The following is an 11,702-nucleotide window of genomic DNA, read 5'->3' as shown; positions in this document are numbered from 1 at the left end:
GGACCGCAGGCAGCGGGCGGCTCCAGCCAGAAAGCGACGCACACGGTTAGAGGTAGACTCCAATCCAGGGCGGCGGCCATAGCGGCGTCCAGGGGATCGAGCTGCAATCCGACGACGAGAACGTCAGCGAAAGCGAAGTCGAAGAGGCAGAAGAAGACGACGACGACGCACTATCAACGGCCACCGGATTAGAATGCAGGGAGAAAGCACCGAAACCCGTAGGGTACGCAGGCCTTAGTAATAGACTTACGAGGCTAGAACATACGTACAAGAAATGGGATAAGAATCTAGAAGCCATGGAGCAGAGGATCATCCAAAGATGCTCCCAGCTAGTGCAACAACAGATAGCTCAACAGTTCGAGCAGCTACAAAAGCAGATGCTGCAGCAATTTGCTAACATGCTACAGCAACACCGTTGCGAACCCAAACCTCAAGATGGCCAGCAACAATAAGATCAGAATATGGCACTGGAACTCAAACGGTTTCAGATGCCGCAAAGCTGTCCTACAGCAACATATCAGATCGTTGGAGCCAGCGAAAAGGCCCGACATAATAGCGATACAAGAGACTCACTTGGAGGAAACCCCGAAACTCTCGGGTTACCGGGCGCACGACTGCCCGCCCTCGGCTCGCACATGCGGGAAGGGGGCGGCGCAGGGGGTGTGTACGCTGATCCGCAAGGGGCTAGCCCATGTGAAACACCAGCAATTTCAGGGCAACTCAAGCACCGCGCTCGAAATGTGCGTAACCGAACTAGCGTTTATCGGCAAGGGAGGCAGATCGCGGGGTAGAAGGCAGAAGACGTCGACGTCGCTTCTTCTCGCCAACATCTACAGCAATCCAAGGCACAGCGGACAGAAGTTCAAGACCCTCTTCAACAAAGTCAAACACGCCACGACCAAAGCGAAGCGAGAAATGGCCAAGATGGGAGACGCCGCGGCGATAGTCTGCGGGGACTTCAATGCGCAGCACCTCGAGCTAGGATACACGGTAACCACAGCAAAAGGGAAAGACCTGTTAGAAGACGCCGCCGAAGCGGGTTTCACGCTACTAACGAACCCAGCACAGCCATCAAGAATAGGGACGTCCACTGCCCGGGATACGAACCCGGATCTTGCCTTCGCGTTGCTACCCAGCGGTGGTACCGCGAGGTGGAGAAACACCGGGATCAACCTGGGCAGCGATCACTTTATAATCGAAATAGAGATCCCGCTGGCCCACACGAACGGGGACCAGAGCAGGGACAATTTAAAGAGGCACAGACTCGTAAACTGGGACGAGTTCAGAAAGTCCGAGCTGGGCGAAATAGCCGACATAGACGAATGGTCCGCGAGGTTAAAAGAAGCCACGAACAAAGCCACGAAAGAGGTGGAAGCTACCGGAGACATCGAAACGATGGACTCGAGGCTCGCACACCTCCTCGACGCCAGACGATCGCTTCAGCGGCGATGGCGAAGACAACGACACAACAGAAAGCTTCGTAAGAAGATAGCCGAGCTGGGCCGCGAGATCGAGCGGTACAGCAAGCAACTCTGCGCCCAACAGTGGTTCGCCCTATGTAACCAGGTCGACGGACAACTACACCGCAGCGGCCCCTGGAAGATCCTCAGACAACTGATGGACGAAACCAAGAGCCACGAGTTCCAACACACCCGAATGGCGCAAATCCTCCACACCACGGCGCGCCAGATGGGGGAAGAAGAGATGCACAAACGTCTCAACGACCGTTACCTACCAGAGACCAGCAGGGAAGACCACCGAGACTACGAGGGGCGGCCCAACTCCCACTTGGACAGAGATATCGAAGAGTGGGAGGTGAGGCTCGCAACGCAGAACCTCAACTGCCGTTCGGCCGCAGGGCCGGACAAGATCTCCAACAAGACGCTCCGCAACCTGAACGACTCGGCGATTGCGGCGCTAACAAAGTACTACAACGAGTGCTGGAGGAGCGGCACTCTACCGAAAGCGTGGAGAACGTCGAAGACGATCCTGCTACCCAAACCTAACAAGCCACCGGGAATAGAGGGCCTGCGCCCCATCTCGCTCACGTCCTGCGTGGGCAAGGTGCTGGAGCACGTACTCAACACCCGGTGGAACGACTACCTGGAGCGACACGGCATCTACCCGGACTCCATGCTCGGGTTCCGGGCACGCCTGGCGACCCAGGACGCCATGTTGCTGATCCAGAGGGAGATCCTCGACCCTCCGGGCGGGCTGCCCGGGAAGGACAACCGGGCAATCCTGGGCTTGGACCTGCAGGGTGCCTTCGACAACGTGAGGCACTCGGCGATCCTGGAGCAGGTCTCCCGCCTGGGCCTGGGGGCGAGGTCCTACAACTACGTTCGAGCCTTCCTGTCGGACCGCACGGCCCGGCTGGAAGTGGGAGGCAAGAAGCTGGAGGAGCGGAAGCTGGGCAGTGTCGGGACCCCGCAGGGTTCGGTCATCTCGCCACTTCTCTTCAACATCGTCATGATCGAGGTGGCGAGGCGCCTGGAGACGCTGAACCCGGGGGTCCGACACTGCCTATACGCCGACGACGTCACCATCTGGGTCACGGGCGGCAGCAACGGGGAGATCGAGTCGAATCTCCAAGCCGCGGTGGACGCCGTGGAGTCCGCGCTCTCGAGCACGGGCCTGCGGTGCTCGCCGCAAAAATCGCAGCTTCTCATCCTGCCGCCCCCGGGGAGGCACCGGAAGGCGGCAAGCCAGGAGGCCGCAAGGAGCATCGTGGTGCGGACGAGCGACGGTGCACCGATCCCGCACGTGCCCGGGCTGAGGATCCTGGGGATGTTCGTGGACGGGGTCCAGACGAACACCACGGCTCTGAAGAACATCGTGACAAAGATCGGGATCGCCACCCGCCTCGTGAAGCGGGTGTCGACAAGACACCGAGGCATGAACGAGAGGGGGCTCCTGCGTTTGCTGCAGGCCTTCGTCGTTAGCCAAGCAACATACGCGGGAGCCTTCCACCGCTGGACCAAGGCGGAAGAAGGCAAGATCGACGCCGCCATCAGAAAGGCCTACAAGACTGCCCTGGGCCTACTACCCAGTACGAGAACGTCGGCCTTGCTGTCTCTGGGAGTACATAACACGCTCTCGGAGATCAGCGAGGCCCAACGAATATCGCAGCTGACCCGGCTGAACGGCACGACAACGGGCAGGAGAGTCCTCGACCGCGCGGGGCTCAAGCCACCGGGAGACCGAGCAAGCAGCGACGGAGTGCTAGAAGAGCAAGTCCCCCTGAGCGACGAGGCGGCGAGGGGCATCATTGTGTTCCCGCTGCCCAAGAACATGGACCCGGAGAGGGACCTGGACCGACGCAGGGCGAGGGCGGCAGCTCTGGCCAGGCAATACCAACACGACGGGGGCGCTGCGTACGTGGACGTAGCCAAGTACGCTGGAAGGAGAGACGCCTACGCGGTCGCAGTCGTCCAGGCATCTACGGGGGATCTACTCAACGCAGGCACCGTGCGGGCCAGTACGCCCGGCCAGGCAGAGGAGGCGGCGATAGGCCTGGCGATGGGGGTACCGGGCACCCGCACGGTGCTAAGTGACTCAAAGACGGCGGTAAAGAATTTCGCCAGGAGCACGGTCTGGCGGGATGCCGAGCGGCTTGTGGGGCTCGCCAGGGCCTCGCGGGCTGCAGGGAGCACCCCCGCTACCCCGACTACCGTTATCAAGTGGTTCCCCGCACACATGGGGGAGCTGCAGAGCGTCGACAACCCCAACGAGGAGGCGGACGCGGCGGCCCGTGAACTCGTCAGATGCCGGGACGCCAGCACCAGCCTCTCCGCGGATGCAGGCGAAACCAACGCCGAGGAAGACCTCGAGCCCCTGACGGACTACGGAGAGATCCTAAAGCGATTCAGGGGCGAGAGGAGGGAGTACCCGGCCCCGCACCACGAACTATCTCGTGCGGAGTCGGTGATGCTTCGTCAGATGCAAGTGGAATGCGTGCTAACCCCGGCGTTGGCGCGCCACATCTGCCCCGAGGTGTTCGCAGACCCAGTGTGTAGCGTCTGTGAAAGGGAACTAGCGACACTCGGCCACATCATGAAGTGCGGCGGTGAAGTGCGCGATGGGGACGGGCAGTCCCTGGATGCCACGTACCCCGAGCAAGTGGAACGCTGGTTGTGCTCCATAGACTCATCATCACAGAGATGGGCGATCCAGCGGCTCGAGGAGGCCCTGGCTAGGCAGAAGAGAAAGGGGACCAAGGACCCGGTTACCGGGTGCCGTGGGACCCCAGTACCGGACGCCCTGCCAGGAGCACACCCCGAGATCTAGGCCCAGTGCCCTAGGACTTTTAATAGACTAGGGCATTAGAAGGGAAGCCCCGAGCCCTGCGCGGCCGGTTGGCAACCCCACGCAGGATCTGTAAATAAAGTCTGTTCTCTCTCTCTCTCTCGCTAGCCTCCGTCAGCGTTGGTGAGGTAAAGGTTGTTGACGTTGGTGCACCGGCTGAGAGCAACGTACACGCCCTCCTCTTCGCACCTTTGTCTTCTTCTCCTTCAGCGGTTCCCCTACGGGAAGATGACGACGGTGGTTGAACGCGAAGCTATCTCGTGATGGATTCTCTGGTAGGCAAATCCCTAGGGGCATTCCGCCACAATCATCATCACCGGTGCCTGGCTAGGCATTCGCTGTGGGGGTGCGGACGGCTGACAACAACGACACGTCAAGGGAGGGAGGGACACAGCCCCGAGCATTAGCTGAGAGCAACGTGCACGCCCTCCTCTTCGCAGCTTTGTCTTCTTATTCTTCTTGTTCAGCGGTTCCTCTACGGGAAGATGACGACGGTGGTTGAACGCGAAGTTGTTTTGTGATGGATTCTTTGGTTGGCCAATCCTCAGGGGCATCCTGCTACAATCATCATCAGCGGTTCCTGGCCAGGCTTGCGCAGTGGGGGCGCGGACGGCGGACAACAACGACAACGACAAGGGAGGGAGGGACACAGCCCCGAGCAGTTAGTTTTAGATGCTCCGCATCTAAAACTAACTGACTAGCTGGGGCTCGGACCCAAACCGTAAGCGCCAGTGCGCAGCACCCTACGTCGAGGCCACAGAGCCCGTACAGTGGGCTCGTATTAGCAGGCGCTCAAAGGAATAGCGCGCAAAATGTCATCACACATGTCACGTGATTGCCCTACGCAGCGGAGCGTTTAGAAACACACGGGTCGGCCGCGGATAGTTCGCACGACCGTGAGAATCCGCGCTTCGAGAGGCTCGGTGTACAAAGAATCCGCTAAAGGCGATTAACCGCGACACACACAACGACGAGAGCACGCGATTGGTATGCTACTTATAGCGACGATGGTCGTACAGAACCGGTTTTGGCGCCGTACGCTCGTCGGAGGAGTCTCACGAAGTACGACTGGTGAGTCAGGTGCAGTGGTACTATGGTTACGACCGTCTTGCGGCAGTAGCCAATGAGAGCCCTAAGGTGTCCTCATATTTACGTCACTGTGAAAGTTTTTTCAAGGCCTCGAGGAGGCGCTAGAGGCAGTTCCGAGTATTTCGAGGGGAGCAGCGCGGGGCGCGCTCGCGCACTCACCGACACATGTTGCAAGCGGTTCCAGCAGCATGGACGAGCGGAATCGTCAGTGTTAAACCTCCCTACACCGCTTTACCGAACATATAAAATGAATGCATAACGTAATAGCTATATTAATTTTTACTTTATGTTGATCCTTGTTCTCTTTTACTGCTCGGATTTTTCTTGCACATACTTAAATAGGCCAGAGTGCGCCTAAACAGGGAGGCAACCATGGAGCAAAAACAGTGGTCGGAGACCTAGAGTTTCCTAAATAACTCTATGGTCGGAGCCACGCCGACGACGCATCGCACGCACGCATCGGACCAGGTGTTCCAAGTTCAGGCGTGCCGCTAGTCGTGGCAGCCATATTTCTGACCAGTCATGCATCGCATCCGACGGCGCCGTCGTGCATGTCTCGCGCCTAAGTCGCTCTTGCAGAGTGGCGTGCGAAAACGTCGACCGAAACCATGAGGTCACGCTTGCTTCACTCAACATAAGGTCATTGAAATGACATGCCGCCGACGTCAACCACCACAGCACAGCGATACTAAATCTCACCTTTGTCCGTGAATGATCCCCTACACCAGCTTCGACATTCATGTTTTGCGCATGAGTATAAAGGCGGCAGTTTAGCCCCAAATGTTCGTGAGCCCAAGATTTCGAGGGCTGCTAAAAAACCCTGAAATTACGTTCTCCTTAGCAATGTGGTTCCGTTGATGTCCGAAAGATCATGAAGGCTCCATTGCACTCAGGTTATACTTCAAATCATTTGGGATAATGTCGAAGTAAGTTCAAACTTCTGGACAGAATGCTTTTTCTGCAATTCACACTGCAATTAAAGGTCTTCCCAATAAATCGCCGCCTGGGCCAGACGGCATCACGAACAACATCCTCCATAACCTTGACAACAGATTGGTATAAGCCTTAACGAACTGCATGAATCATGCTGGGAATGGGGCGCTGTTCCCGCCGCATGAAAAACAACCAAAATTACTGACTTTTAACTTTAGCCCGGCAATCCCTGGCCAATCTCACTAAATTCATATGTCAGGAAATTATATGAAAACATAGTGCTCGCTCTAATCATTTCATGGAGAATCAGCTCCTTTTTCCACACAGAATGGTTGGCTTATGTCCCAAACTTTCCACGGAAGACGTCACGTTATGCCGTAAAACTCAGATAACTGATGACTGCGGCTGCTCTCCGCTAGACACCAGGGCCGTTCTTATTCTAGATTCAACGAAAGCCTTGGAGAGAGAGAGAGAGAGAGAGAGAGAGAGAGAGAGAGAGAGAGAGAGAGAGAAACGTGGAGGGCGAAGCTACCCTGGCTAACCATGCTGATCTCGGCATCGGTCAACGTGCCCATAAAAACATCAGACTGCCTTTCCGTCCGCGAGTTCTGGTTTCGCTCTTATTTAATGGAAATTCCCCCCCCTCCCTCGTGCCACTCAGAACATGCGAAGGATCGCCATCGCTATTTCCAGATGGCGCACAGAGTTTCTACACATTTCGAAGCTTCCAATTCTACTACTGACCAGAACGGCATCGTAGATTGACGTCCACTGCTCGAGCATCCTAAGGTTTCACTGCGCTTCGCTCCCGTCGCGTCTGGAGACATTTTAGCCTGAGGTGGGACTATGAAGATACTCCGAGTTCCGTGCAAGTTGCTGCATGATTTTATTACTCAGCAAATAACGGACGGTCACTGCGATCTTTCGCGCTTACTTCGCCACTTCGCGCTTACTTCGTACGCTAGCATGTCGGACAGAGGGGCCCGAATTTGCTTTGTACTGAATTGGTCCCGCCGGTATGCAGTTGAAGTTAACAAATCACTCCGCTTCCGTAACCACTTCATCCTGTCAGAGGGCCAACGTTAAAATTCACGGTGATCTAGTGCTTGAATGTTGCGCTTGTTTAGTGCACGTATACATGCAGCCCAGGGACGTTAACCACGCAACGAACTGTAGTTTATTTGTGATTCAGTTGCATAACGTGCCACTTTCGCATCCCGAAACATTTAAGAAAGTCTAAACTACATAGCGTCTGACTTTAGAGCGGACAACTTAAAAACTAGAGTTATAAAAAGCGATTGTGTTAGGAGTTGCATGGTTATTTTATTGCTTCAATGTCGGGTATCGCGCGCCGAATAAGCAGCTGCGCCATGAGGCACGCCGTAGTGCAGGGCTCCGGATTAATTTCGACCACCGGGAGATCTTTCACAAAGTGCGCCGAAATCTCTTCACACAGGCGCCTTTGCTTTTAGCCTCCATCAGAGAAGTGGCCACCGCGGCAGGGATCGAACCGGCATCCTTGGGCTCAGCAGCATATCGCCTCAGCCACTGAGCCACCGCGGTGGATTGGCTAGGGTATTCAAGCACCGCACTGGAGTCGCGTTCGCACCAGCGGAGCACCCGCTACACCCTCTAGCTAACCACCCCGGAGTGTAATGTGTCAGAGAAGAAGAGGGTTCGAGCCGGTTTTGGACGGGTTCAGCCCGTAGTTAGTCTAGTGGTAGTGTGTATTATCCAGGCAACCGCGAGAATTACCGTCAGAAATTTCTCATGGCAGTTGCCTCATTTCAAAGCACGCTACTCGGAGATTCTATGGGATAAATATTCCCAAAAAAGCCGTCTTTGCAGCTGCCACTTTAGAGCTTTGATATAGTACTTGGTTTTAAACGAGAAGGCTCACGTCCGACAGTGCGATGTTCTTTATTTAGCTTTCACAATTTTTCGATCAACATGATTTTATTAATACTTTTGTTTCTCGTGTTCTTACTTTATCAAGAGATCGACGCAGATGACTTCTAGAATGGGTTGAATTACGTTTAATATAGGTTGTGTTGTGTGTCGTTGGGCTAGGTTAGAATAGGTGCTGCAGTTGGGCTGGATTTGGTTAGGTTACGACGCGTTCGGTTAGGATATGCTAGCTTCGGTGAGGTTATGTTAGGTTACGTTGGGACTTAATATTATTCAGCAAATTGTAGGCGAGCCAGCTTTTATGGATACAGTCGAACACGGATATATCGAACACGGGTATATCGAATTATTGTCTATATCGAACTCATAAATTATCCCCTTGAAAATTCTGTGTAAAAGTATAGGAATTCGTACGTTTATATCGAACCGTATTTTTCCCGACATCGGGTATATCGAACGCCGCGGGAGCTCGTAGGTGTTCTTCGGTGGTCGCTGCACCACCGATTGAGGTTGAGGAGGATGTGGAGGAATGCGTGGGCATGGCGAAGGTCGGGTACAGGAGGCGACTCCTCGATAGGCTTTTGATGAACCTCCGCGTGGGCACCGAGCCCAAGGTTGACCTGCTGGGAGCCATACATATGATGACAAGCGCTTGGAACGGCGTGAAGAAGGAGACCGTGGCCAACTGCTTCCAGAAGGCAGGCTTTGTGACGGCCGAACTTTCCGAAGCTTGCGAAGACGGCGGCGACGACGACGACGAGTGCATGGGCGACACGTTTCGTGAGTTGTCGTCTCTTTTCCCGGCTGCTGTTCCAACCGGAGTGTCTCCCGACGACTTCGTGAGCGCTGACACCAATGTTCAGGCTGTTTCGAGCCTCGGTGACGAGGATATTGTAGCTGCGATCGCAGGAACCCAGGCCGATAGCTCGAGTGGTGAAGATCGTCCGGACGAGGAGGCGGCTACACAATCGTACTGCGCGGGTGAAGTGGCCGCTGCGTTCAGCTTGATTCGCCGTTGTTGCGGCGACATGGAAAGAACTGGGCTGTCGCACCTGGACGGCCTCGAGAAGATTGAGACCAGCGTCGTTAATTTCATTTCCAGGGCGAAGAAGCAAGCCAAGATCAGCGATTTTATTTTCACGGAAATAAAGCGTTCTGTTGCGTCGTGAGTGCGAAATTAGTTGTCATTCTTGAATGCGCCAATCGGTAAGTGATCGTTCGCAATAGGTGAGGTCTCAGAGCCCATATTTTTTATATCGAATTTTTCATATATCGAACTATTTCGCGATCCCCTTGGAGTTCGATATATCCGTGTTCGACTGTAGTACCGTGAGAATTTCCCGGGGGTAATTCTCACTGCTGCCTTGAGATTAGACGCAGCCTTGTCTTGTGTTTTTGGTTTCAGCCTGGTCGGGGAGACACAGTCGCTTGCGCGTTCACTCATGATGTTGTCAGCACGAAGCGTCGACTTCAGTGGAGTATGCGTCTAAATCCGCGACACTGGCTGCGTTGTACTCCCGTCCGAGGCGCGCGTGTTTGGCTTTGGTTGCGATCTCAAGGTGGGGTGCAATTGTTTTGGAAATATTTCAACTGATGTTACGTGGTGAGTTCACCAGGAATACAGCTGTTTGATGTCCTTAGACTAGTACAACAGTTTTAATACATAGTCCTGCAGATTTTTATTTAGTGCTTTAGTAGCGCCTATGAAATCACCGTCTCGTGCCCGCAGTTGTCCACCCAGTCTGTCAACCATGTCGAACGGGACGAGCAAGGACGGCCATCCCGTCATGGCGATAAGGAGTCGCCCGTCTTCGGAAGCGACCGGGAAACGGAAGCGTGAACACCACAGCGCTCCCTCACATGTCGCCAAAGAAGACGCTCGAGCTCTGACTGCTGCCTCGTCGCCGCATCAGTCCCAGCCCAAGAAATCTGCGCAAGGCGGCATCTCTCCTTTGCCGCGCCGACAGAGCGACCTTCAGGCTGAGAGACAACAGCCACCATCTTCGGGATGGCGCCAAAGCCCGGGCCGTGGAGTAGCCACCCTACGCTCTGCGGACTCCCCAGAGCACAGCCCCACCCGGGCAGTCAGGCACGGCACTTCATTTTCTTTCATCCTTGGTGGGGTGTACTCATTTGAGGGACTCAATCAGAAAATCCGAGAAAATAGCGGATTCTCACATCCTAGGATGCTAGCAGTTAGAAGCAAATAGGTGAGGCCTCCTTCCTGTAGGTGTCACAAGTGTGTTGGTGGTGGTGACAAATTCAAATAGTTTATAACTAGTAACTCTTCGCAGCAGAACGCATAACAAAATAAATTTCAGAGCGACGCTTAAGACGTTTTCTGTGCTTGAAGCGACAGGTTCACAGACCTGTGTTGCCTCGAGTAGCTTTGAGTGAACTACCAGCAGGTGTGTTGACATCGCAGTCACAAGCGCTGTTTCCATTGTCTTTCATTTAACTCTTGATAACTTGGTTGAGAAGAGTTAAACTGTGGCCATTTTTGCATATTTTATTTATCTGTGCTCCTGTCGACGCCGTATTACCACGCGTTATTTTTTTAATTTGCATAAAAATCAATCCAACGTCAACCTTTATTAAAAGAACGCAGTAATGCTTGCTGACGTCGTTATGTTTCCCCTGAAATATGCTCAAAATCTGCGCTGACACAAACAATGCTCAAGTGTACGAGTCGTGCCACGAGTGGTTACAGTTTGGAAATGTCTTACCCACAGTTTCTGCTCGAGCTCTTTGTTATAGCATACGTGCCTCCACAGCGATGCTCAAAACGGTTTGAAGAAAATCTGAGGGACGCCGACAAATCGGCGCATACAGCCTACTGGACCATCAATCGACATGCTTCGTATACAAAAAAAGGTCGCTAAAAAACCTAAGTGGCCTTCGCAGACTCCAGAGCGGAGACTGTGGAACCGCCGGAAATCCGGAATAAGAGCTTGGAAATGCCCGGCTAAGTTTGTGAAATTCAATGTAATACAATCGAGTAATAATACTACATTAGGAATGTAATAGCAAGCACTAGGGACGCAATAGAAACGAATACTTCCAGACAACCTAACATTTACGTCATTGGATAGAGTCGTAAAGCCAATTTTGTGAAAGGTTGCGCAAGATTGCGGTCTTGATTACACTTTGCGCAATCAAGACCGCGCATTATAAACAGCATGCTTTCGCTGGGCGGTCTCTAGAATTGGAAACGTCGGTTCTGTAGGCCGTTCTCTGGAATTCCCGATTGAGCATAGGCTCGAGACAATTCGTTATGGAATTTGCAGGATCCGGGCGCACTTCAGCACTTGCAACGTGTACAAGACATTTCAGCTTCTGGAATCCAAGCTGGCATTTTTTAGGCTTGATAGTTAACTACGCAGAATGGATCGCTTCCAGAACGCTTTTTAACCGTGTCAAATGTTCTTCAACGAGCTAGAAAACACTACCACGTCGTCAAGGTAAAC

The 11,702-nt window shown here is 53.9% G+C and overlaps 1 protein-coding gene across 1 annotated transcript; it reads left to right on the top strand.

Moving 5' to 3' along the window:
• Window positions 1-435: 435 nt before the first annotated feature.
• LOC144146594 (uncharacterized) lies at window positions 436-3,226 on the top strand. Its single transcript, XM_077678534.1, has 6 exons — window positions 436-1,965; window positions 2,074-2,235; window positions 2,302-2,418; window positions 2,479-2,607; window positions 2,662-3,049; window positions 3,162-3,226. Exons 1-6 carry the CDS (start codon window positions 436-438, stop codon window positions 3,224-3,226), a joined length of 2,391 nt encoding a protein of 796 aa, XP_077534660.1.
• Window positions 3,227-11,702: the final 8,476 nt, after the last annotated feature.

The sequence above is a fragment of the Haemaphysalis longicornis genome, unplaced genomic scaffold, assembly GCF_048455015.1.
Source record: "Haemaphysalis longicornis isolate Haplotype H1 unplaced genomic scaffold, Haemaphysalis longicornis Haplotype H1 scaffold_7, whole genome shotgun sequence".
In the NCBI taxonomy this organism is placed as follows: domain Eukaryota; kingdom Metazoa; phylum Arthropoda; class Arachnida; order Ixodida; family Ixodidae; genus Haemaphysalis; species Haemaphysalis longicornis.
This window is presented reverse-complemented; position numbering and strand designations above follow the sequence as displayed.

What these genes read in the sequence shown, in the direction of transcription:
- LOC144146594 (XM_077678534.1), top strand. Translation starts at nt 436, where the DNA reads ATGGCCAGCAACAATAAGATCAGAATATGGCACTGGAACTCAAACGGT. An exon ending in TGCCCGGGAAGGACAACCGG is followed by an intron (nt 2,236 to 2,301) that starts GCAATCCTGGGC and finishes ATCCTGGAGCAG; the next exon opens with GTCTCCCGCCTGGGCCTGGG. An exon ending in TGCCCTGGGCCTACTACCCA is followed by an intron (nt 3,050 to 3,161) that starts GTACGAGAACGT and finishes GACAACGGGCAG; the next exon opens with GAGAGTCCTCGACCGCGCGG.